Source organism: Alternaria incomplexa, assembly GCF_024043165.1.
Source record: "Alternaria incomplexa strain BMP 0042 chromosome Unknown scaffold_5, whole genome shotgun sequence".
In the NCBI taxonomy this organism is placed as follows: domain Eukaryota; kingdom Fungi; phylum Ascomycota; class Dothideomycetes; order Pleosporales; family Pleosporaceae; genus Alternaria; species Alternaria incomplexa.
This window is the reverse complement of record NW_026249854.1, coordinates 40,247-62,455: the sequence shown is the minus strand read 5'-3', so window position 1 is coordinate 62,455 and position 22,209 is coordinate 40,247. Positions and strand designations below refer to the sequence as shown.

Genomic DNA, 22,209 nt, shown 5'->3' with positions numbered 1-22,209 from the left:
GAAAAAACTAAACAGGCCTGCAGCCTACATTAACATAGAAGCATGCAAAGTAGATATCCTAACGTTGACGTAGGCTCTAGACCTGTTCGGTTTTTTCCTATATAAGAAGAAGGCTTCAAGTGGATATTGGGAGTTCTTGTCGACCTATTCCACGTTCTTTAGTTTTCTAAAGAGATGCATCCACTCTGCTTTGTGCCAGTTTCTCTCACGTCCTGAGACGGAGTATATAAAGCGCCCACCCACATCAACGATCTTCATTCTTTCCTCGGCGTGAAAGTCACCATAGTCTTCTGCAAGAGGATGAGCGGATTTTGCGATGAGATGTCGTTTTTCGATCCGTTGTTCCATCAGCGCAGCAGTGAGCGCACCGCTCAGACTTGCGAAGACATCCAGCTGGTGCATTACGCGAAGACGATTCTGTACCCATTGCTCTCTGGTCAAAACCTTTTGTCCCGTGTTGGAGTACACTGATGAGTCGCGCAAGAGATGCGTGTGTAAGATAGATATGGAGTCCCTCGGTATGCTCCACAGAGCATCTACCAACGAAATCTTCGCTTCTCCGGTGTCTTCAATGCCGTCGAGCAGCAGCCATGCCTCGGTCGGAAAGGCGCAAGGCTTCCTACGGTATATTTCTCCGAATTCCACAAGGTCGCAGTTGTCCCGGTGTCTATGGTAGAAGTTCCAAATGAGGGAGCGAGGCTGCGGTCGCAGTAACGCTAGCGGTGTGTCGATGCTTGACCCGAAGGACATGGCGTATCGAGGACAGGACCAATCCTTCGCATTGCGAACTTTTTCATCATCAATGAAAGCTAAGGGCATGTGATGGAACGTGCCATAGATTCGCAAGTCTTTGATGAGATTTGTGGCGAAGTTCTGGCAAGTATTCTCTCGCCAAGTCCAGTCCAGACGGGTATCCCGATTCGCCAGAACTTTGGCGAAATGCTTGAGATATATATCGATCTCGTGCCCAAAGGTTTCTTTGATGGCCTCGACAATCGGTAGCGAGGCCTTGCGCAGGTTCGATCGCGCTCGAGTGACCCAGTTAGCGGACTCTCCCTTTAGCTTAAAGCTAGAACCAGCCTCGGTCAGACACCTTATTACCTCTTTCTCGCCATCTGAGAAGTGCACGTTGTGTCCGGAGAATGCACCGCCACACACCTTCTTCGCGCAACCAAGAATGCGGCGGGCGGTTCTAGGTTTCTGATGTAGCTCTTTGATCACGCGTTTGTTGGCTTTGTCATCGTACACATGCCCCGTGAGAATTGTCTCGTTCGTCGCGTCCCGTTCAGAGAATATCAACTTCATGAGAGATGGTTTGTATCGTAGAGACGGTATGGGCCGACAGGAGATGTCGGCTTTGTGGACGCTGATGGCTTATTTAGTGTCCTGCTACAAGGTGGTATACGAATAACTTACGGTCGCAAGCCGTTTTCTATCATCAGAGGCCCGAAGGTAAGAGCAACGTGGAGTGGTCCTGCATTCACGAAATGGGTTGGAGAGATAAGCTTGGAAGCCGTTCTTTGCAACTGTGATGCGGATGAACCGTCTTCCTTCCTGAATTCAAAGGCCCGTAGCTTTGCTCTGAATGAGGGAATTCCTAGGAGTATTTTAGTGTTTTGAGAACTTTTCAAATCAAGAGAAAGACATACCCTTTTCCTCACTTGTGGGATGAAACACTTTGCGACAGTGTTCTCGTTTACATGTCGCCAGTATGTCATCTTTACGTGTACATGCAACACATAGCCTCACGGGCGGTCTGGACTCAAGGGGTATATTTATATCCTTCCTTTCGTTGCCTTCTTCATCCTGGATGTAGAACTTCGAGATCAAACTGAAATGCGCAAAGCGTTAGCAAAGCGTCGAGGAAATCTAAAGCCGTGTGGAACTGACCTGACACATCCTTCGTTGCACTCATAATAGAAATATTCTCGCAGTGGTTGTCTGCACGCTTCGCAACGCATTTCGCGGAAATAAACACGCGAATCACTCGGTATTCGAAATGTCTCGCCTAGAGTTCCAATCAACTTGCAAATTCCGAGCTTTCTTCTTTTGCTATCACATACCACGTGGATTATGACAATGTCTGCCAATTGTGACGTCGTCTATGCTGTCGTGCACAATATCGACATCCAGTAGCCCTAGTGTATTTCGTCACTAAGTTTCATACACACAGCCTATAGTGTGGATTACCTAGTGCCTGGAGAAGAGATCGGCTACGCCGTGATTCAGAATCGAGATCCAAGTGAGCTACAAGAGACTTTTAATCCTTTCCGGTTTAAATTATACGGGAGGAAGTCAACACACCCCGAGCAAGTTCAACTGCGCGACTGTGCAATCTTACTGAGTCGAATGCATCGTCACCTTTGACATAGGGTGCTGCAGCTCGGTTAGCGTGCGTGCTGTAGCTTTTGAGTTTGCTAGTCGTCAACTTACTCAATAAATTACAGAAACGCTCGAAGTTGCGAGCACTGAGATCCGGAGCAACGGTTTCGTTGGGAGAAGAATTTGTCTGGTACCTCTCTATATCTTGATAAGCTAGAACGAGTTCGCGTACTTCTCTCTCCAAGCCCTCCCAATACACGCTGCTGAGCAACCGGAAGATTTCACCAAAGGTACCATCGTAGATATTTGAAGTGCTGGCAGAATCATCAGGGTTCATTGTGTCATGCAGGGGAGGTGATAGATCCAGTGACGTGTCTTCCAAGATCGCGAGAGTAGTATCTAGGTACCTACCCCTCGGCTGTGTAACGATGCCAAGAGTCCAGGCGGCAATGACGACTTGCACTTCATTACCAGAGCAGCCATCGTAGAGCAATAGTCCCGAGATGCCACAGTCCAGAGCAGAAGCAAACAAGAGACTTTGGGGTCTCCTCAGTAAGTCGAAAACAAAGACTTTGATTGCTGAAAGCAGCGGGGCAGTAGCCTCGTCCTCGAACAGTGTCTCCCAGTCCACTGAGAGTACTTCGAATTCCGTCGCGCTATCCAAAGCCTTTAAGAAGCTGAACGACATCGACTTCTCATACGATATTGCCGACCAACGTAAGTCAGCCTTTGCAGCCTTAATCGAGAGCATTCACGACACCTCGCTAAGATCTTCAAGTTGAGAACGACAACGAATGGATTGACTACATTGGTAGGATCGAAAAGTATGCGAATCATGTTCTCCGAGATGGTATAAGCCGTTTTGAATTGTAAGTCAGCAAAGAAAGTAAGAGCCGTCGCGTGGTTCTAAAAGAGATGTAGAGAGATGTCCCAGTGGAAACAGGTCAATCTTGCAGCAGAGTGGGCTGTCCGTGTCCACAAGATCAAAGGATCGTCGGAGGACACGATATTCTGCGGGCCAAAGAGTGCCACCGGAAATAGCAGACCCTTCTGTCTGCATACTACGAGAATTGACGAACGCGACAATCTTATCATCGCGTTTCGCGCTACCAGGTGGCCTATGTATTCTGCAATGGAATGGGCAGTCAATACCAATACAGATCCTACAGACTGCGAAGAGTTGGGGGTAGACATGAAATGCCATCGCGGTCTTCTCGCGCTTGCAAAAAACATGGAACCTCTAGTCGCAGCAGAGATAACGAAGCTGTTCGAGGATCGCCCGCCAGGTGAAGTGGACCTATTGTTCACCGGTCACTCCAGCGGTGCCGCAATTGCGCAGCTCCTCTTCGCATCTATGCATTCAAATACCTCTCAATTGTCAAGATTGAAAGCAAGTAAGTGAGCTCACTGAATCATCAAGTGCTTGGCTGATCAAGGCTATGTTTTACACAGTGGATAAGATTACTTGCATAGACTGCGTCACATTTGGAGGACCACCGGTCTCCAGACCTGCGATTCTGCGTCCGACGACAAAAGCAAAACTTTTCATATCATTCATTAATGAGGGAGACCCTGCCCCTCTTGCCCAGGAAAGCTACATGCGGAGCCTCGTTGAGGCATGGACGCGACCGGTCACCACAGAAGAATGGGCAATCCCTCCGCCTTTTTATATTCCTAGCGGAGACCAGGTAGTCCTAAGAGGCGAAACTGATGAGAATGACGAACTCAAGAGAATTTTACCACTGCGGGTCGACCCGAAGGAATTGGAGGCCGTCGTGTTCGGGGATATCGCCATGCACAGCATGAGCCACTATGTGAAACGGATACAGATGATATTGCAGCAACCACAATCCCCCCAAAACCCATTTGAAGACCAGTAGCGCAGAAAATGGCCATTAAAGCCTCACAGAACGTGCTCATGTAATGGTATTCTGCCTCATTATTAGATTTTCCTTTTCCGTAGACCCAGCAGTGTGAAACAGGCGTTTCCTTGCAACCCTGACATGCCTCTCATTCTTCAGCTTATACCCAAATGTCCACAAACCCCAGACCAGGAGAGTCATTAGCAGGAGCGGCAGGGAGACTGCGATGTACAAGAACAGCCCTGGCTTCCAGATCTTGACAATGGTGTCGTCGACCTTATCTCTAGATTCGCGCTGGAACATTGGCGTGCTGAAGAGACCTGAGACGAACGTGCCCGGTAGAAAGATTGTGGTCATCAGAGCGAGGAGTTTCATGCTTTGCGCATCGCTCCTAGTGGCCCATGCGATTCGGCGGGACTCTTCAGCAATATGCTGAGCCGACGCAGAATCGTTTGCGGTTATGAGGTGAAATAGCTGCAAGTGAAGTTAGTCTATCATCTCGAACGGAGAAGTTGTTTGGAGGCGTTCGCCATGACTAACCGCTTCCTTTTGAGTCCGAATACGAGAATTGGTATACTCCAAGTCAAGGACCTGCATAGCCGTACGCCGCTCGACGATATCGTTCAACGCCAACAGTTCTTTCTGGCTTTCAGCATCATTCTCATCTTCGAGATGCTTCCGAATGAACCGACCAAACTCCGCTATCACACCTAACTTTCGCGTATTGGAATCAACCCTTGCTCCACACCCGCTCATTCTGGCTGAAAGGCCCACCAGATCGCCCCTCGCAGAATCCTCGACTCGACCCGTCCACTCGTGATAACCCGTCCGTACTTCTACTTCTGGTACCAACTTCTTGACCTCACTAGTCTCAATGTCGACCTCTTTTGAGCTCATCAAGGCGCTCATTAACGCCGGCGTCATTTCGTGATCCGCTAGTCTCTGCACGAACTCTTTTTCCACCATTTCCTGAAGGATGTCGAGTTTGCAACGGTCCACTACACAAGTCACGCTCGTGACGCCAGCCTCCGTGTCGCGTGACCATGTAAATGCCAGTTTTGGATGGTTGCAAAGATAGTACACATTCTTTCCTGTTTCCTGGTCAATTATGGAGCCTATGCCTGCATACTGAGTCTTGCAGTAGGTCTGAGCCAACTGGTGACGGAAGGCACCACATGTCTCTTCGAACAAGACAGGATCAATGTCGACGATGCGTCGCTTGGTGTCAAGAAGGATCCAAACGATTCGAAGGACGCAGTTTCTTTCGATGTTGGGTACTGCGCTTGGCCCAGTTCCATTGGTTCTCTGTAACCAGCCTAGAAGCTCTTGTCTGTTGACATCCCGCTGTACTGAGATTGTACCATCAGGCTCATTGCCTTGGCTTCTCCAGATTTCCGTAACAGCGACATGGCCGACTTTAGAAAAACCAAACTGCTGCCATATAACTTGAGATTTGTTGAGATAATGATGTGCAGAAGCCATATGATAGGTAGAAAAGATGTGGTGGTGTAACGATACGGGTAACTTGACGAGCTTACGTCGACTTATACATTGCACAGCAGTGTCAAATATCCCTGATCAAGTTCTGCCTTCGAGAGAGCCTTGCGGGAGGACTGAACAGCACTGTGTGCCTAGGGTCTTGCATGCCTATACAAACAGGCAAGGCTGAAGCTCAATCACTAGGATCAGGATCCTGCCATCTCGTATGTACTAGTTTCCCCGCCCACTCCGCCTCACCCAGGCTGAAGATGACGTGTTGCATGCCGAGAGGTGCTCTGCGTGCTTGTGAAGTGTGGGGTCAGGGTATCAATTCTCGATGCCTTGCGGGTACGGACGGCTTGGAACGAGAGTAGAACGCACGAGGAAAAATCTCGATGCTGATACGAGGTGGTTGGAGCCTGAAAATGCCTGATGAGAGAAGGACTCTTTCAGCCTTCAATCTACCATATCCAGGGTTGGTGACGTCCGTAATGTGCCGCTTGATCTTCTAAGTCTTATCAGATCAGAGCCCTAGGCATAGACTGAGATTGAAATCCCCATATTCATGCTAGGCTGAAGACTAATTCTCGATATCTTGTAGTCGTATGTGTTGGGATGGTGGGTTGAACCTCCTAAGAACCTTGGAAATCAACGCGTGATGTGGCGCGCGGACCACCCGTGGACACTTCGGAAGCTCCCCCAAGCTCCCCACATTGCGACGCGACTCCGGAGACCCTACACCCACCATGTAGTCGCCAGCAAATTTTGGCGGTAGAGCCTACAGATTTCAATGCCTACGCGCGCGATAAAAGCAATATTCTATACTCGCTTCCACCATGAGAAAGGTAGTCCAAAGACAGCCGCGCCTTCAGGAAACCCCGCTGACATCTTCTCTAGGGAATCGCGTCCTCCACCAGGTACCCGCAGGCGCCATAATACCGTCCAACCTCCCATCGGCGCTCCCCACACCACTATTCACCTTCCCTTCGGTCACGCAATTCCTCATACCCACGCAACAGTTCTGCGACCGCCTACTCACTTTCTGCATCAACCACAATCGCGTCATCGGATACCCTGTTTGCATAAGAGAAGGGAAATACAGTAGGAATGAGTTCATCTTCAATTTCGCAATCGTGATAGGCGAAAATGAGCGCGACTGGGCGTGCTACGGCGAAGTCGTGAGGAAGCTTGGACGCTTGTTGAGAGGCTTAGAAGAGCAGGGCGGATTCTTGTCCAGAGAAGAGGAGGGCGTTTGGGAAGATGAGGGAGGAAACATTGGGTTTGGGTACGACGATGGCGTCGGCGGATTTGGAATTGGTGGTGGCAGCAAGGTGTATGCGCTGTGTGAGATGGTGCTTGAGGATTTAAATAACTACGCTGAGTGTATGATACCAATCGGTAAGTCATGCTTCTTACCAGACTGTGGTATGCGATATACTAACCAACCACCAGATGACTCGAACACGATCAACCTGAAGCTATTCCCTACGCGACCGCCTCCTCCACCTATCCTCGCGCATCAAGTGCCCTTGCTCACCATATCTCTGTCAAGTCTCCAGCAACCCGTATCCTCGGACCTCACTCTCAATCGCATACTACCATACATAAACGGTATCAACTCGATAGCCCATATAGCGCAACTGGCTGATACCGATCTCTCGTTGACAAGACGAGCCATTCAACATTTGGTATATTATGGATGTTTAATACTACTGGATATCTTCAGCTTCAGCGCCATATATGCGCCAACAGCAGAGATTGGTGATTTCATAATGGATGCAGAGGTTAAAGAGGAATGTATGCGCTACGTCAGCGTACCGAGAATGAGACTTGGTTCAAACGCAAAGACAGCTCGGATGGATAGCGAAGTTTCAGAGAAGAGTAGGGACGAGCGTAGTTCGACCTCGTCTTTGTCATCACAGCAAAGCGAGACTGTCGGATCTACGCTTAGGGTCTCAGAGTTCGATGGCCACATCGCCGCTCAAAAGAAGGAAGAGGAGGAAGAGAATGTATGGCAGACGAGCCATGAGACGTTAATAACGCTATACACATCGCTGCGACAAGGTCTCACTTTGAAGAACTGGGTGCTGGAGAATCTAGACTTGCTCACTGGCATCGACGTACGCCGCTTCATTACCTTCGGCATCATCAAAGGTTTCCTCTACCGTGTGCACAAGTACGCAATAGCGACCTCAACGACCCTACCACCCGCACCACCAACGAGTCTGCAAACAAGTGCCGCGACATCTCTCGCAAACCCCCGCGACTCAGACACCACCACAATTCGCGGTAACGAACGAGTACACCATTCCTCCCAACCAAGTATCCAGACCCACGGTCACCACACTTCCCAAGCCAACATCCACACACATCATCCATCCTTTTCGATTCACAGACCGAGCGTTGCCTCCGCGATGCCCGGGAACCACAATCATCTTCAACAACAGAACCCCCAACATCTCAGTGTTTCGAAGGGTGAAGAACACCAGACCCTCGAGGGCTTGGTGAGCGATAGAGACAAGAGCGGGAGCGGGCTTCCTCTATTGAGATTCCTGGATGGTATGCACTGTTTCGATGAGATATGTACGGAATTGGGACTACCCGAACGTGTTGTTGAAGGGAAGGTACGGGGTATGGGTGAGGGGGCTGGGGTCGTTGTGCATCGATGAGAAGAAATGGCTTCGTCCCGGCTTTCAGATTGAGAAGTGTTGAGGAGAAGGATTTTGTCAAACCTGTGTATACTATGCCATGATCCCAATGCTTATATGATGCTGGCGCCAAACAATGCATACACTAAACAAAACCATAAGCTCAGTGCCGTGTTCGAAAGCCAAAAGTCCTGCTACCCTTCTTCATGCACCTTGTTTGCCCCGTACCTCCAGTTTCCTAGGCTTCTTCTTCTCCTTCTTCTCTGCATCCGCACCACCATTCTCTTGGTTCGCCTTCCGCTGCTGCGCAAACTCATCTGCCGCACGTCTCAGCGCCTCAGGGTCTGGTATACCGTCCTCTTCCCCACCCATCTGGTCTTGCATCTGCCCATCAACATCCTTCCCGTCACCTTCCTCTTCACCTTCCTTCTCCTTATCCTTCCCATCCTTCTTCCCACCCCCAAGCTTCACCCACGGCCCATGTACACCACCCACGCCCGCTCCCACCAACGTCCCCACAGCCGTCGTAGGAATCGTAGCCACAGTCCCCACCAGCGTGCCTACCACCGTCCCCAGTCCCGCACCCACAGCCATACCAATACCGCCACCCCCTACACTACCCTGGAACGCGCCTGAGCTGAGCACGCGCGCCTTTTTCGAGTTTCCATGCGCTTCAATCTCCTTGTTGTATGCATCTTGCAGGTATTTGTTCCGTTTCTCAGGGTCTTTGATGGTTTCGGCGGCGGCACGTAGCGACGAGGCGGTTTTGGCGGAGGCGAGGGCGGACTCGGCGCTCGCGGCGGCTTCTTTGAGTTTGTCTTCTGGACTGTCGGATTTGGCGGCTATGTTCTTCAGCTCGTCTACGTCGGGGACTGAGGAGGGTGCTTGCTGGTTTAGTTTCTTGGGTGGCATGACGAAATGCTTCTCTTTCTTCTTTCAGTCGATTGGAGATTTGTTGCTGAAGGAGGTGTTCAGAACGAACTTTCTTCGTGTGTGAGAGAGTGCCATGATGATGCGTGGTACGTAAAGACTCCTTTGGGCTTTGGTCGTATCCTTGGAGGTGCAAGTTCCCGTTATGACGTCATTTGTTCACGACTCCGCTCGTCGCAAAACCTGAAAGACTATGAGCACAGCGCGCTCCGAGGACGCATAGATTTGTCAAACATGAAGGTCAGGGGTTGGCTTTGAAACGCAGTAGATTCATGTCTAGGGGTAGCTCGCTAATCGAGCATTAGGGTCGCTTCACCTTTCTATGGTTGATGATACCAAAGTTTATGATACATCCTCTATGAAACTCTATCGCTTACTCCCAGCTCAGGGTCCAGCTACCTTGCCAGGCTCCTCCACTGGTCAAATCATTCAAACCTGTGAGCTTCAGGACGCTGCTGGTAGAGTTGTACTCTACATTGCTTGCATCGATCGTCTCGCCGTTCAGCTTGACCTGTCCACAAGATGAAGCTCCCATGATAGTGACGTTGGCAAGCGCGTTGGTGTCCTTGAATTCGCCCTGGACTTCAGCCTTCAGTTGTCCATCCATAGCAGCGAACGTAATGTCCAGGCTCGACTCCGGCTCAAGAGATTCGCCATCGTCAATGTACAGGTTACCAGAAGCAGTACCATCAGTTGATAGAGCAACGATGAGACCCCATGGGTTCTTCCGGGACTCAGTAGTGGTGTAGCCAGGCTCTTGAGTTGGCAGTACTGCGCCACCGCGGACGTATACGGGGATGTGGCCCAGAGGAGCCGAGATGGTAGTGTTGACACCAGCTTCAGCCTGGATACGCTCGCCAGAGTACCAGTCGAACCAGCTCTCGCCGTCGACGATACCGGGGAAAACACCATTGACGGTGTCAACCTGAGGCTCAAGGACGGGAGTGACGAGGATGTTGGGTCCCAACATGAACTGTGTGTCGACGCCTGCGAGCTGTGGCTCGTTGGGGAACTCCCATGCGAGCGCACGCATCACGGTAGAACCAGTGGTGTGGGCGTCGTTGAAGAGAGTGTACATGTAGGGCAGCAGAGAGTATCGGATGTGCATGGCGGTCCTGGATGCAGAGGCTACGGCATCCCAGACGTAGGGCTCCTGTGGAATGGCAGAGAGCACGTTGTGGTTGCGGTAGAATGGGAAGAAAGCAGAGAGTTGCATCCAGCGGGCGCAAAGCTCCATGTCGGTGTTTCCGTTGAATCCACATGTGTCGACACCGAACATGGGAATACCGAAGAGCGAGAAGGATAGAGCCTGAGGGATGGAGAAGAACATGTAAGCCCACTTGGACGCATTGTCGCCACCCCAGTGACCAGCCCACTTGCCGCTACCAGCAAATGTGGAACGTCCGATGATGAAGGGTCGCTTGCCAGGGAAGACTTCGAGAAGACCCTGGTAGGTGGCATTGATGATCTGGTGGCCAAAGAGGTTGTGGACATCATACTCCTCAACACCGTTCTCGTGTGTCGCGTTAGGGCTGACGGCGTGAACAGCAAGATCAGCTCCGCCCTGGACATGGTTGATGACGTATGGAGGGTAGTTGACGTTGCGCGAACCGGGCGTGGGCTCTGATCGGTAGTAGCTGGCAGTTGTAGAAACTTCTGCCGTGGGCTCTGCTAACAATGCAGCCTGGCTAGAGGCACCGGCTGAGGCTGAGGCGGCCTCGGTTGCGTTGGTGATGTTGAATCCTTCAGGGAAGTCGTAGACAATGTTTCCGACCTCACCAGGGAGAGAGAAAGGCGGGTGAACAGGGTTCAGGGTAACGTTGCCAGTACCGCAGGAGCCGACACAGAATGAAGAGACTTCAGTCATGTCAACCCAGAAGCCGCTGAACGGCACTTCCTTGTACCACTCAACCATCTCCTTAACCCACCAGGCTACACCGTTGGAAGATAGCCAGTCGGGGAAGACAGTGTACCCAGGCCATACAGCGCCAATGTATTGGCTGCCATCGGGGTTCTTCAGAAAGACACCAGACTCGTTTCCGCGAGTGTAAGTGTCGTATGCGTCACTCGCGTTCTGCGGGTTCGGGATGTAGATTGCTGCATCCACAATGGGTACAAAGTGCTGGTTGTTTCCGTGCAGCCAGCCAAAGAAGTCTTTGACACCAGAGGGAGAGAAAGTCACGGGATCAAGAGTGAAGTCTCGGTATTGGTCCATGTAGTCGATGTCGAGCCAGATAGTTTCTAGTCATAGTCAGCAAACATGCGCAAGCGATATAATGCGACGATGAGCTTACCCATAGGAATGTTGAAAGCCCGCATGGTCTCAACAACCTCTCTCAACTCTGTCCAGTTGCGGTAGCCCCATCGGCACTGGTGGAAACCGAAGGTCCAGTACTGCTGCATGGCAGGCAGTCCAATCGCCGACTTTTGGTACTCTTTGGTCACCTCAGGCTGAGAAGGTCCGTCGTAGAAGAATAGGTCGATCGCACCTCCCAATGTTCTCCACGAGAGATGGTCAGGCTTCATGACAACATCCATGCCGTGAGTGTTACGGTAGTATACACCATGAGAGAGAGACTCGTACTTCGATCCAGTTGGCTTGCTGTCGTAGCCAAAGTTGCTCTGTTGCATCTCGGACTGTTTAAGAGGGGTCCTGCTACCATTGCCGCCCTTTTCGAAGTAGCGGGTTTCGAGGTAGAACGGGTGGCTACCGTAAAGGTTGCGGTCGATTGGGTCACCAACATCAGCAGCGTAAATGGTTGCGGTGAAGTTGTTGTTCAGGCGAAGGCCGTGAATGCGTTCTCCGAGACCGTAAAGGTTGTAGTCTTCAGGCAGGCTGTTCACAAACTCAACAAACTGGTTCTCATAAATGAGGTGCGAGCCCTGAGTAGTGAAGATGACATCTCCAGTAGAGCGACGGCCGACATTGAACCAGAAAGATGGCTCGTTTCCCCCTTGAAACCGCGTTAGCTGAGAATCCTCATAATTATACAATGTCCTCGTTGAGATGGCTTACAATCAAATTTGAGGTCTGTGCCCTTCGATGAATCCTCGGCTTGCGGCCTTGGGATAAGATCCTCGGGAACAATCCATTGGGACTGGTTGCTAGCATCAAGATGTTTGGGGACAATGCTAACGGCCAGTCGCCCCTTGGCCTGGTATTCGACCTTCAGGTCTAGCTCCTCGATATCGGTACCGTAGGCATTGCAAGGTGCCCCAGCCAGTGTCAAGGTGGCGCTCAGGCCACGGTCGTTTTGTTCAAGACCGGACGCCTTGTAGCCTGGGCAGACATCCTGTGCATTGACGGCTTGCGGATCGTAGATGTTGGGGATCTGCTCAACGCCTTGGTCTACTGAGGGAGGAAGAGTAAAGACAGGGCGGAATGAGGTAGGGGTGCCAGCCAGGGTCGTGCTCCAACCGCCGTCAGACGAGCTGATAGGTGTCTGGCCAGCTGTAAGCGACAGGAAGGAAGAGAGCAGCGTTGAAGCTTGAAGATAGCTTGAGCGCGACATGATCGATGTGCTGAACCAGTCGAGTGCTGCCTGAAGATCCTTTGGAGTCCATGGCGACCTGGTCCCTTTATAGCTTTCCGCATTGCTGTCCACTGCATTAGGCGCCATATTGGTTTGCTGCGTGAATCTGCGATTCCCCGCAGTGAAGGAACCTGCAATGACGCTGAGCAACAGGAACTGGACTCGAGGAGGCTGGGCGCCTGCATGCGCCATGCATAAGCGAGCTCCGTGCGGGGGATGATCATGGGGGAGCGCGCCGACATTGAGCGAATAGGAACGTGCGGAGACATGCAGTTCCGTCGATGTGTGGGGATCGTGAAGAAGACGGACTTCTAGATTCTAAGCTTCGTGGCTTGAAGCTTGTGATAGCTCATAATGCCTGGTAGAAGCGACTTACCCGTGGGTACTTCCAGTGTAGGATGTACCCCAGCATGCGGTACAGCGCAACAATCCTGAAGGAAGAGAACGGATCCCTAAAGGAAAAGAAGCGAATCATCGTCAAGTTTGAGGGTCGGAAGTTGGTGTCGAGGTGATATCTTCCAGTTTCAATGTTTGGCACGGAAGTCATCGTGCCTGCTTCAACATGAACCGAATCAGTAGGTGCGACCCGATGGATGAAAATTGCTAAGCATCTCCGAACGCCTTCACGGCGCTCTTGCTTCCTCGGTCCACGTAAACATCCCAGTCCTCTTCCGAAGCTGACAAGAGCACAAATTGTGGACGCGCTACGGAATGTATCTCGGTAGAGCCAAAACTTGTACATGCACGGCACGATATGGCGGGTTCAACGTTCTGTAGCCACATGTCATGACAGTGGGGTCGCACGCAGATCTCCCCACAAGCACGGTTGCTGGTCACGAAGGAAGAAAGCTTATACACACAGCCATACTGTCATGAAATTGATATGTTGTTGTATTTCATTGATACTGTTTGTTTTACATTACGTTAGGGTATTAAAGTACAAGAATGTTAGACGTCGTTGTGGCATTGCATCCGCTCTGCAGCATGATCCGTAGTATTTGCACCTTGCTCGCATTGCATCATGGAGCTGCATGCAGTTCATGGCCTCGCGTGCCCTAGCGTTTTCCCGCGTGCTTCCTTCCCGTGCGTCGGAGTACAGGGCTGTCGCGCACGCCCTCGTTGGTCCAAAGTCGGGACACAGAAGTGGAGCAGCGGATGTATTACACTGCGCGCAATGCGATCCTTCCTGAGGGTCTCGGCCCGTGGAGAATGAACAATGTTGGTGCAGGCAGTACACGGCCCGCATGGGTAAGACTACAAAGCTCAGCGCGCCCCCAACATCATAGTTGGAATGATGGTAGGGCAGGTGGCTCCCGTAGCTCACGTCAAGGGCGAGTAGCTTGTAGGCCTGCTGTCCTCGCTAGGTCGATGGAAAGTCTTGTATTCGGCATATTCGTCACCTTCTTCAGCAAGATACAATCCATCGTCCGGGAGCCAGCTTCGCGAATCGTGCGTAGCTCGGGTTGCCGTGGTCATTGTAGAAGCCCGCGCGGAGGCTCGACGTGGGGCTGTTGGTGGTATAGGAGACTGCTGTCGCGGAGGGGTATAAACAGTTGGTGATAAACGAAAGTTCGGGTTCGTAGGACTGGGTAGTACCGTTGAACTTGGATGTAAAAGCAACCCTGATGCAGCAGGAGGTGCACCAGGTGAAAGTGGTTCTGGAATAAGACTCGAGTGTAGCATGGCGGACTGCGCCTTCTTTGGAGAAAGAGAAAGTGGTTTAGGGAATGTCGATTCTGTTGGTGTTCGCGCAGGGTTGCGCGAAGGAACGGTGGGTGTGTTCGGCTCGCCATTTGGTTGATCGCCTATAATATCCTGGTACCAGTCGTAGGAACGAAAGCTGAAGCTTGGGCTTGGAGGTGGCAAGTCGGGTAATGGAAGTTGAGGGGGCTTGCTCTCCAGTTTAGAAAGAGTCTCTCTAACAGGGGAGGGTGGTTCGGAATCACCTCCGTTCGAACTGCCGTCGGCTATCGAGACACTGTCGACAGAGTGTCTTTTGTTCGGTAATTGGCTAAGTTCGTATTCCGAGTTTCGCTTTTCCGCGGTAGGCGTGGCATGCGAGATGGATATCGATGGAGGAGCGGCTGTAGGCGGGATGTATTCCTCAAACTTGTATCGTGGCGCACGATCCCGGGTGGGAGTACCACTGCGAGGAGTATCATTACCCCGAAGCGAACTGACGGCATTGATCAACTCATCATCGAGTATCATGCTCTTGTTGATATTGACATTGACAGCATACGACTTTGCTTTCGTTGGCGGTGGAGGAAGGGGATGTTCCATGAGCGGATGAGGTGTTGGACGAGGTGGCAGTGCCTTTTCTGTTGAGCTTCGTGCGTGCTTCTCCATAGATCCTGACCTCTTGTTGTCCGGTTTCTCCTTCTTCTCATTGAATGCAAGAGCCCTGGCAAATAGCCCTGGGTCCATGGTCTGTTGTTGACTGAAGGCTGCGTTCTGGGGACTGTTTGGTAGTGATGCTACCAAGGTCCTCTGATCTGTGGCATTCGAGGCAGACCTTTGGCGAGTGTGTGAAGGCGCTTCGATCGTATGGGTGCGTGGCCGTCTTGCTCGAACCCTCCAGAACCAGTAACCAGCTGCAATCATCAACACCACCATTCCCACAACTCCTACACCGATGCCAATAGCCGACCCTGGAGTTAGTCGCGAAGTTGGCTCTGCGCCCGACCCGCCAAGCGGTGCAGCACCGCCCATGGTAACACATCTTGCGCTCGAGCATGCTTTGCCGCTTGCGCAGTCGCTATCTGTAGAGCATGTCTCGGTGGGTCCCTTGGAAGTGTCCACGAGGCTTGGCTGATTGAATGAGTTGGTTACGCTGGGAACGGGAGCATTCGTTCCAAGTTGGATGAAGGAGAAGTCTGATGCCAAGTTGGTAGGTAGTGCGGTTGGTGACGATGAGGCAATGCGTAATGATGTAGAAGTTGCGCTCGGTTTCCGTTGTTTGGTAGAAGTACCAGTCGCTCTTGGTGACGAAGTGGATGTAGCCGGCGCTCTTCGCGATGAGGTAGATGTAGTGCTTTGTGGTCGTCGGCGGGTAGTAATGAGTGTGGTAGACATTATTATTAAAGATTGTGTTGAAGCTGGTTATACTGACAAGGAGTGAGTGAACGACGCCGCGCCGATGCCTCAGCCACTTCGTCAGGATGCGCAGGCTTCTTTATGTGATACACCAAGTTCTCCGAAAAGAAAGCATATAGAACGAATGTAGTGTGTATGAAGGATAGTAGTAGGTGCTCACAAAGTCACGAAGATCCGCGATCGACAGAGTCCTTGCGACACAACATCGCCATGCAGGGCGGCACGGGTTAGACCATATCTTGTAGGGTCCGGCAGAAGAGCGTGGAGCTAAAGTTTATTGACGATGCACGCACGGTGCGGGCGATCCACGTTCGGTTGGAGGTTTGACGATCCTTAGTGCGCAACCCAACGTCGCACCCGTCAAACCTTGTCCCCAAACATTGCTTTTGCCGCGACAGTTGACAGTGTGTGTGTGAGCAATAAAGGTATATCACGACGGCGGAAAATACCGTCGTGCTAATCGAGAGAAACTGACCCCCCAGCTCCTGTTGCGCCCAGTATTGAGTACGTTGCGATAACTGCTGTTAGTTCCCCTGTCTACTACCAACATAGCCGGATTCGGCAGCCGTAAAAGCACCGTAGGGGCCCGAGTCAGGATGTTCACGGGTGCGCATCCAAATGTGGTACCAACTCGTTTCAGGGGCACGGAAATGGTCCTGCATATACTATTTTCTGCCTGCAAGCCATCCCACTACGTCTTTCGCGCTGCTGTCGGGAGGGAAAACAGGGTACCAGACTTTCACGATGACTGCGTCTTCGATCGCGAGGGCGCATCTCTTAATCAGTGTCTTATCTTGCCATTTCAAAGTGGGTAGTTTCAGGGCATTGGCAAAGTGTAGGTTCTCGTCCGAAAGCAGTTCGTAGGGTAAATGCAGCCGGTCCTTGGCCTCTTTTTGGTAGGCAGTGTCCTGAGTCGACAATCCAAATACACGCTGTGCGCCGAGGTCGCGTAGTTTGGCCATCTCGTCGCGGAAGCTGCACGCCTGAGGTGTGCAGCCTCGTGCTCCTGGTATGGAGTTCCAATCTTCAGTGATTGTTTCACCAGGCGCACCGGTACGCGGATAGCAGAAGACGATTGTCAGGCCCGGATAAATTGAGACATCAAGCCAGTCTCCTGACGTTGCGGACAAGGATACGGAAGGTATCTGTGTTCCTCTCAAGTGCGAACACGCGCCGTCATCCTGAGGGACAGGTAGGTCCGAAGGGAAGGATGTGTCTGTGCTCGTCAGCACTCGGTCTTGTGAGTATCTGTGCCACTAACGAGCCATGTTGACCGCCGGCCGTCGGTACCGAAGTGTCGTCAAGTTACTCTTGCCTGGCTCATGCGCTACTCACAACGTGCGCTTCGGTCGCCGTCAAGTTGGTGCGTAGGGGACTGTCTATGAGTTGGTAGAGGGTTGACCCTGATGCCCTGAATCGACCTTGCACGAGCGGGGTTCGCAATGACTTTTCAACAAAATCGCGACGATCCAAAGTCTAAAATCAGATCGCTGTGAGAAATCGTGATACGACTGAGCCAGCCTTGAGCTTTTGCTTTGCTGTCTGATGTGGGTGTATGGCGGTGGTGTTGTCGGCAATGGCAGACAGTGACTGGTGGTGAGAAGGGTCGGTGGCGGGGCGAAGGCTTGAAAAGCATTGAACAAAGGTTCAGGTCTACTGCAAGATATTGCTTTGCTGTCAGAACTACTGGTTGGTACTGCACTAACAGACCGCGGGGTAAGAGGCCAATGTCACCGGATTGGAGCGTCCCGCGTATGTTTGCTTTGGGATCTGCCAAACTAGAGCATGTGCTTAGTTGATGTTTGGTAGGTGGCGGTTACGCGGAGGGTAGCCGCGTCCCGCGTCCCGATTCCCTTATTCTGGCATCACGAGATTTCATAGCAGAGGTTTATAGTTGCGACTGCACATGCGAGGGCGGAAGTTTCCATGCAGAGGGGAGCGAAGACAATTGTTCGGACCCTGGATCTAAGCCATCAGCAAGTCTGGCTTGATGTGTATCGTAGCCATGCTACGTAATCTCAGTTGCTTCTTGCACGTCATTTCGCTTATACGAACCAAGATTTGTCTATTTCTCGGCGTTTGACTTGGACGTACATATTCTTGTCACATTATGTTTCCCACGGAATACTGCAATGAAGCTTAAGTTCTCCAGTCGTGCAGTGGTTACCAGGTCAACAGTATGCAACAGCAGGAGGGCCACACTCACTCTAAGCATGATACGGGCATCATAAGGACCCAATGGGCTCTAAAGCGCTGCAGTTCTACTGCATTGAACATGCAAATGTTCGCATGTACAGGGAACGTTGACAGTTGCCAGGTTGAAAGCACCACCCCATTGCCGCAACATCTCAACATCTGCTTCCTACAGAAGGTGATAAAATATCCTGAAGCTACGCGTAAATTGTGTCTTCCCTTGAACGTATTTGCATGCTCATGTAAACTGCAACGCGGGTGTCCAGTTTGTTTATTTTGTACATAGCAAGGTGACACCACATTGCAGTGATGCCGACCGAAGTGGGGTCGCGATCGGCGCTACAGCTTCTGGAGCTCCTCCACGTCCAATCGTGACATCATTAAATCTAAGTAATGCGCCTGTCATCATTGGCCAACTGGCAGCTGTCGCGCTCATAGACAGCCTTTCACTCTTCACCTCTCTTTACAACATTAATGCAGTCACTACGTATTCTACGACCCTTACGAACCTCACTCAAGCTCCAATTCAGCCCCACCAGTCGTCTACAAAGAGCTCCGTTTACATCAACAACCGCAGCTATGGCTCAAGAATTCAAGCTCAAGGATGTCACTTCCTTACAAATGAAGAATGGAGACAAGAAGGAGGTCGAAGTTGAGGGTGTTGAGGGAGGAAAGGTGCTCCTGTTGAAGATCCAGGACCAGGTGCATGCTACCAGTGCCAACTGCACACATTACGGCGCGCCTTTAGTGAAGGGCGTATTGACACCAGAGGGTCGTTTGACATGCCCATGGCACGGAGGTAATATCCGTATGCTACCTGTGTCGCATGCTCAAGACTGACATTCATAGCCTGCTTCAAGGTCTCGACCGGAGATGTTGAAGACGCACCTGCCCTCGACCCCATCGCGAAGTACGAAGTAGTCGAGAAGGACGGCGCTGTATACGTTAAAACCACCGAAGACGCATTGAAGGCCAACCGCAAATTCCTGAACATCAAGTGCTCATCAGTGAGCGAGGACAAGGTCCTGGTCATTGGTGGTGGCTCGGGTACTCTTGGTGCCATTGAAGGTCTAAGAGGCGGCGGATACAATGGCAAGATCACCGTGATCTCCAAGGAAGGCTACCAGCCCATTGACCGAACCAAGTTGTCCAAGGCGCTGCTGGCTGACATCTCCAAGGCGGCCTGGAGGTCAAAAGAGTTCTACAAGGACGCGTCGATTGACATTATCGAAGACGAGGCGAAGAGCGTAGACTTCTCTGGCAAGAAGGTGTCCACAAAGTCTGGAAAGGAGTACGAATACACAAAGCTGGTGTTGGCGACTGGTGGCACACCAAGGTGGCTGCCACTTGACGGTCTCAAGGGCGACCTGGGGAACGTCTTCCTTCTCCGCACTCTGCCCGATGCACAGAACATCCTCAAGGCTGTTGGGGACAACGGTAAGAAGGTCGTGGTCGTTGGCAGCTCGTTCATCGGTATGGAGGTCGGCAACTGCCTTGCTAGCATGAAGAACGATGTGACCATCATTGGTATGGAAGAGGGTAAGTAATCCGTCTGCTCTCGTTGATGGTAGTCTAACGCTATCGCAGAACCAATGGAGCGTGTAATGGGAAAGAAGGTTGGTGGCATCTTCCGCGGTCTGCTCGAGAAGAACGGCGTCAAGTTCAAGATGGGCGCCAGTGTTGAGAAGGCCACTCCTTCCAAGAGCGATTCATCCAAGGTCGGTGCTGTGCATCTCAAAGACGGAACCACACTGGAGGCAGACCTCGTCATCGAAGGTGTCGGTGTCGCGCCCGCGACCGAATACCTCAAGGACAACTCAAGCGTTACGCTGGAGAAGGACGGATCATTGAAGACAGACGAGTCCTTTGCCGTCAGTGGCCTGAAGGATGTGTATGCCATCGGTGACATCGCAACATACCCCTACCACGGACCAGGAGGCAACGGCACACCAGTTCGCATCGAGCACTGGAACGTCGCACAAAACGCCGGTCGCTCTGTAGCCAACACCATCAACAACCCAGGATCCAAAGCAAAGCCCTTCATTCCCGTCTTTTGGTCGGCCTTGGGCTCGCAGCTGCGATACTGCGGTAACACGGTGGGTGGCTACGACGACGTGATCCTTCAGGGCGAGCCAGAGAAGCCGTCGTTTGTCGCGTACTACACCCAAGGCGAGACAGTGGTGGCCGTCGCGAGTATGATGAAGGATCCCTACATGACACAGGCAGCAGAGCTCATGCGTAGGAACAAGATGCCCGGTAAGAGCGAGCTGCAGAAGGGCGTTGACATCCTGGAGGTCGGTCTGCCGAACGAGATTAAGATGTGAAGTGGCATGACTGCAGAAGAATAACCGTAGTGAACCACCAAACAATGAAATTACGCAGAGGGCATGTCACCAGTTGGTGTAACCTACTTGTGGGTTCTCAATGCAAAGTGTACTAGTTGCAAAGTTCTAGGCCCCTAGTCCACGTGATTCTCACTTACACTCATGGTGTCCCCCGTAACTTCCTACTAACTCCGCAGCTTCCGGATCTACATTCCATCTCATTCTGTCATAAACGTGCGCATGACCAAGTATTACAGCGACACGACGAGGGTAGACCCGTCTGATCAGTGCTGTCACAATCTGTTCAATAACGTCCGAAGCAGTAGTCCCTCAACATTGACCCGACATGCAACTCAATCTGAACATTACGTAGGAAACGGCAATCTAGAGCTGACGTTGAAAGATGGTTGAACTCAATGTAAGGTGAGAAGAGACGAATATGCCCGACTCGAACAGCGGATCCATGCTCGCGGGGTACGACCGTTGCAGTATGGAGATATGCTCCGCAAGATGTGCCGCAGGGCGGTGGAAAGGAAATGAAGCGTGCAGCAGGCATTTTCCCAAAGTGACGTCAAGCCGGACGGCAGAGGCTCGTGTTGCACAGCGCGAGGGCATCTGGAGATGGCGCAAGAGTCGAGTAACGGTGGGAGCGGGAAGGTGGGTCCGCTGGTTGCACGGTAAGGGCGATCGAGGCGCCAAACATCTAATTTCCAATGTTCCGAAGAGCGGCCTAACGCTCGCCCAAAGGGGAAAATTATACAGAGCAGACGGCGCGACTCGGACTGGAAGGTTATCTTGCCTCGTTCTGCATGTAGAGAAAATGATGTGCTCAGACTGAGCTGCAGACGCAGAGATGGATGTCGGTCAATATGTCTGTCGGCGGCTTCTTCTCATTGGACGCGCTGGCGAGGAATGCAAAGACATGCAGGGCAAGCCTCCCTTACGGCGTGGACGGCTGAGACATGGTGACAGCGGTTTGGTCGACCTGTCTTGTTGCGAACCTCCGTCTTTGCTGCTACACGCGTGGATGTCCTTGCTGTGGATTGTCAGATGAAGTTAGGGGGCGTCATCTGGGCTTATTTGTGCTGCCCATCCCGGCAGGGCGCGTCATAACGTTCTGCGACAAAGTTGGGCGTGTTGTTGATGTTTATGTGTTGCTTTTGCTCTTGGACGCGACCCGCGGTGAGCACGCGCAGAGCAACCTCGACAGCAACGGTCATACGGATGGATAGATGACAGGAATGGATCACGCATGTCTCGCAGCAGGCGCGCGGTCAAGCGACATTCAAGGAGCCGGCGACGTCTATATCGAGGGCCAGCCCAAGATATCGCAGCAGCGCACACGGCGGGCGAGCGCATAACAGGCAATTTGCGGGCGGGTCGGTGCTGTGTGAAACAACGACCCATGGCTGCTACTCCTATTCGAGCGGCGGCGTGCAGACAGGCGCGTCGAGCGCAGACATCGAGGGCGTGGTGAAGGGCGTTGTTCGGGCGTGCGTGTTAGAGGAGGCGCTGGGAGTGCCTGGCTAGCTGTAGGCGTGAGTAATTATCGCATCTAGCAGACCAGTGCCCGCGTCCTTGCTTTGGCGGGCTGGTTTATGCCGAGCCCATGTCGATGATGTGCATCTGCCTCCTTTCCCAAGCCACAGCCTTTACCGAAATTGCCGTCAAGACCAACCTCAGCCGCGCCTTCTCTTCTCTCCACTCACGTCAATCAACACGTCGAGGTCGAGCAGCTTCTCGCCGCGACCGTTAGATAGCCGACGCGCTGCCACCGGCGCCGACTCGCACGACGGCCGCCCTTTGTGCACCCCCTCTGCAC

The 22,209-nt window shown here is 52.1% G+C and overlaps 7 protein-coding genes across 7 annotated transcripts; 2 read left to right on the top strand and 5 right to left on the bottom strand.

Moving 5' to 3' along the window:
• Nucleotides 1-144: 144 nt before the first annotated feature.
• Nucleotides 145-1,305, bottom strand: J4E90_003932 (uncharacterized protein; the record flags this gene model as incomplete). Its single annotated transcript, XM_051433498.1, has 1 exon — nt 145-1,305. One exon carries the CDS (start codon nt 1,303-1,305, stop codon nt 145-147), a length of 1,161 nt encoding a protein of 386 aa, XP_051292016.1.
• A 5,194-nt stretch (nt 1,306-6,499) lies between these two features.
• Nucleotides 6,500-8,332, top strand: J4E90_003931 (uncharacterized protein; the record flags this gene model as incomplete). The annotated part of the gene is made up of 2 exons (XM_051433497.1): nt 6,500-7,061; nt 7,116-8,332. The coding sequence occupies 2 exons, from the start codon at nt 6,500-6,502 to the stop codon at nt 8,330-8,332; spliced, it is 1,779 nt and encodes a 592-aa protein (XP_051292015.1).
• A 183-nt stretch (nt 8,333-8,515) lies between these two features.
• Nucleotides 8,516-9,223, bottom strand: J4E90_003930 (uncharacterized protein; the record flags this gene model as incomplete). The annotated part of the gene is made up of 1 exon (XM_051433496.1): nt 8,516-9,223. The coding sequence occupies one exon, from the start codon at nt 9,221-9,223 to the stop codon at nt 8,516-8,518; it is 708 nt and encodes a 235-aa protein (XP_051292014.1).
• Nucleotides 9,224-9,614: 391 nt separating this feature from the next.
• Nucleotides 9,615-12,861, bottom strand: J4E90_003929 (uncharacterized protein; the record flags this gene model as incomplete). The annotated part of the gene is made up of 3 exons (XM_051433495.1): nt 9,615-11,482; nt 11,536-12,195; nt 12,258-12,861. 3 exons carry the CDS (start codon nt 12,859-12,861, stop codon nt 9,615-9,617), a joined length of 3,132 nt encoding a protein of 1,043 aa, XP_051292013.1.
• Nucleotides 12,862-14,094: 1,233 nt separating this feature from the next.
• On the bottom strand, nt 14,095-15,849 carry J4E90_003928 (uncharacterized protein; the record flags this gene model as incomplete). The annotated part of the gene is made up of 1 exon (XM_051433494.1): nt 14,095-15,849. The coding sequence occupies one exon, from the start codon at nt 15,847-15,849 to the stop codon at nt 14,095-14,097; it is 1,755 nt and encodes a 584-aa protein (XP_051292012.1).
• A 686-nt stretch (nt 15,850-16,535) lies between these two features.
• Nucleotides 16,536-17,138, bottom strand: J4E90_003927 (uncharacterized protein; the record flags this gene model as incomplete). The annotated part of the gene is made up of 2 exons (XM_051433493.1): nt 16,536-17,086; nt 17,132-17,138. 2 exons carry the CDS (start codon nt 17,136-17,138, stop codon nt 16,536-16,538), a joined length of 558 nt encoding a protein of 185 aa, XP_051292011.1.
• A 1,504-nt stretch (nt 17,139-18,642) lies between these two features.
• Nucleotides 18,643-20,387, top strand: J4E90_003926 (uncharacterized protein; the record flags this gene model as incomplete). The annotated part of the gene is made up of 3 exons (XM_051433492.1): nt 18,643-18,862; nt 18,913-19,602; nt 19,651-20,387. The coding sequence occupies 3 exons, from the start codon at nt 18,643-18,645 to the stop codon at nt 20,385-20,387; spliced, it is 1,647 nt and encodes a 548-aa protein (XP_051292010.1).
• Between the last annotated feature and the right edge of the window lie 1,822 nt (nt 20,388-22,209).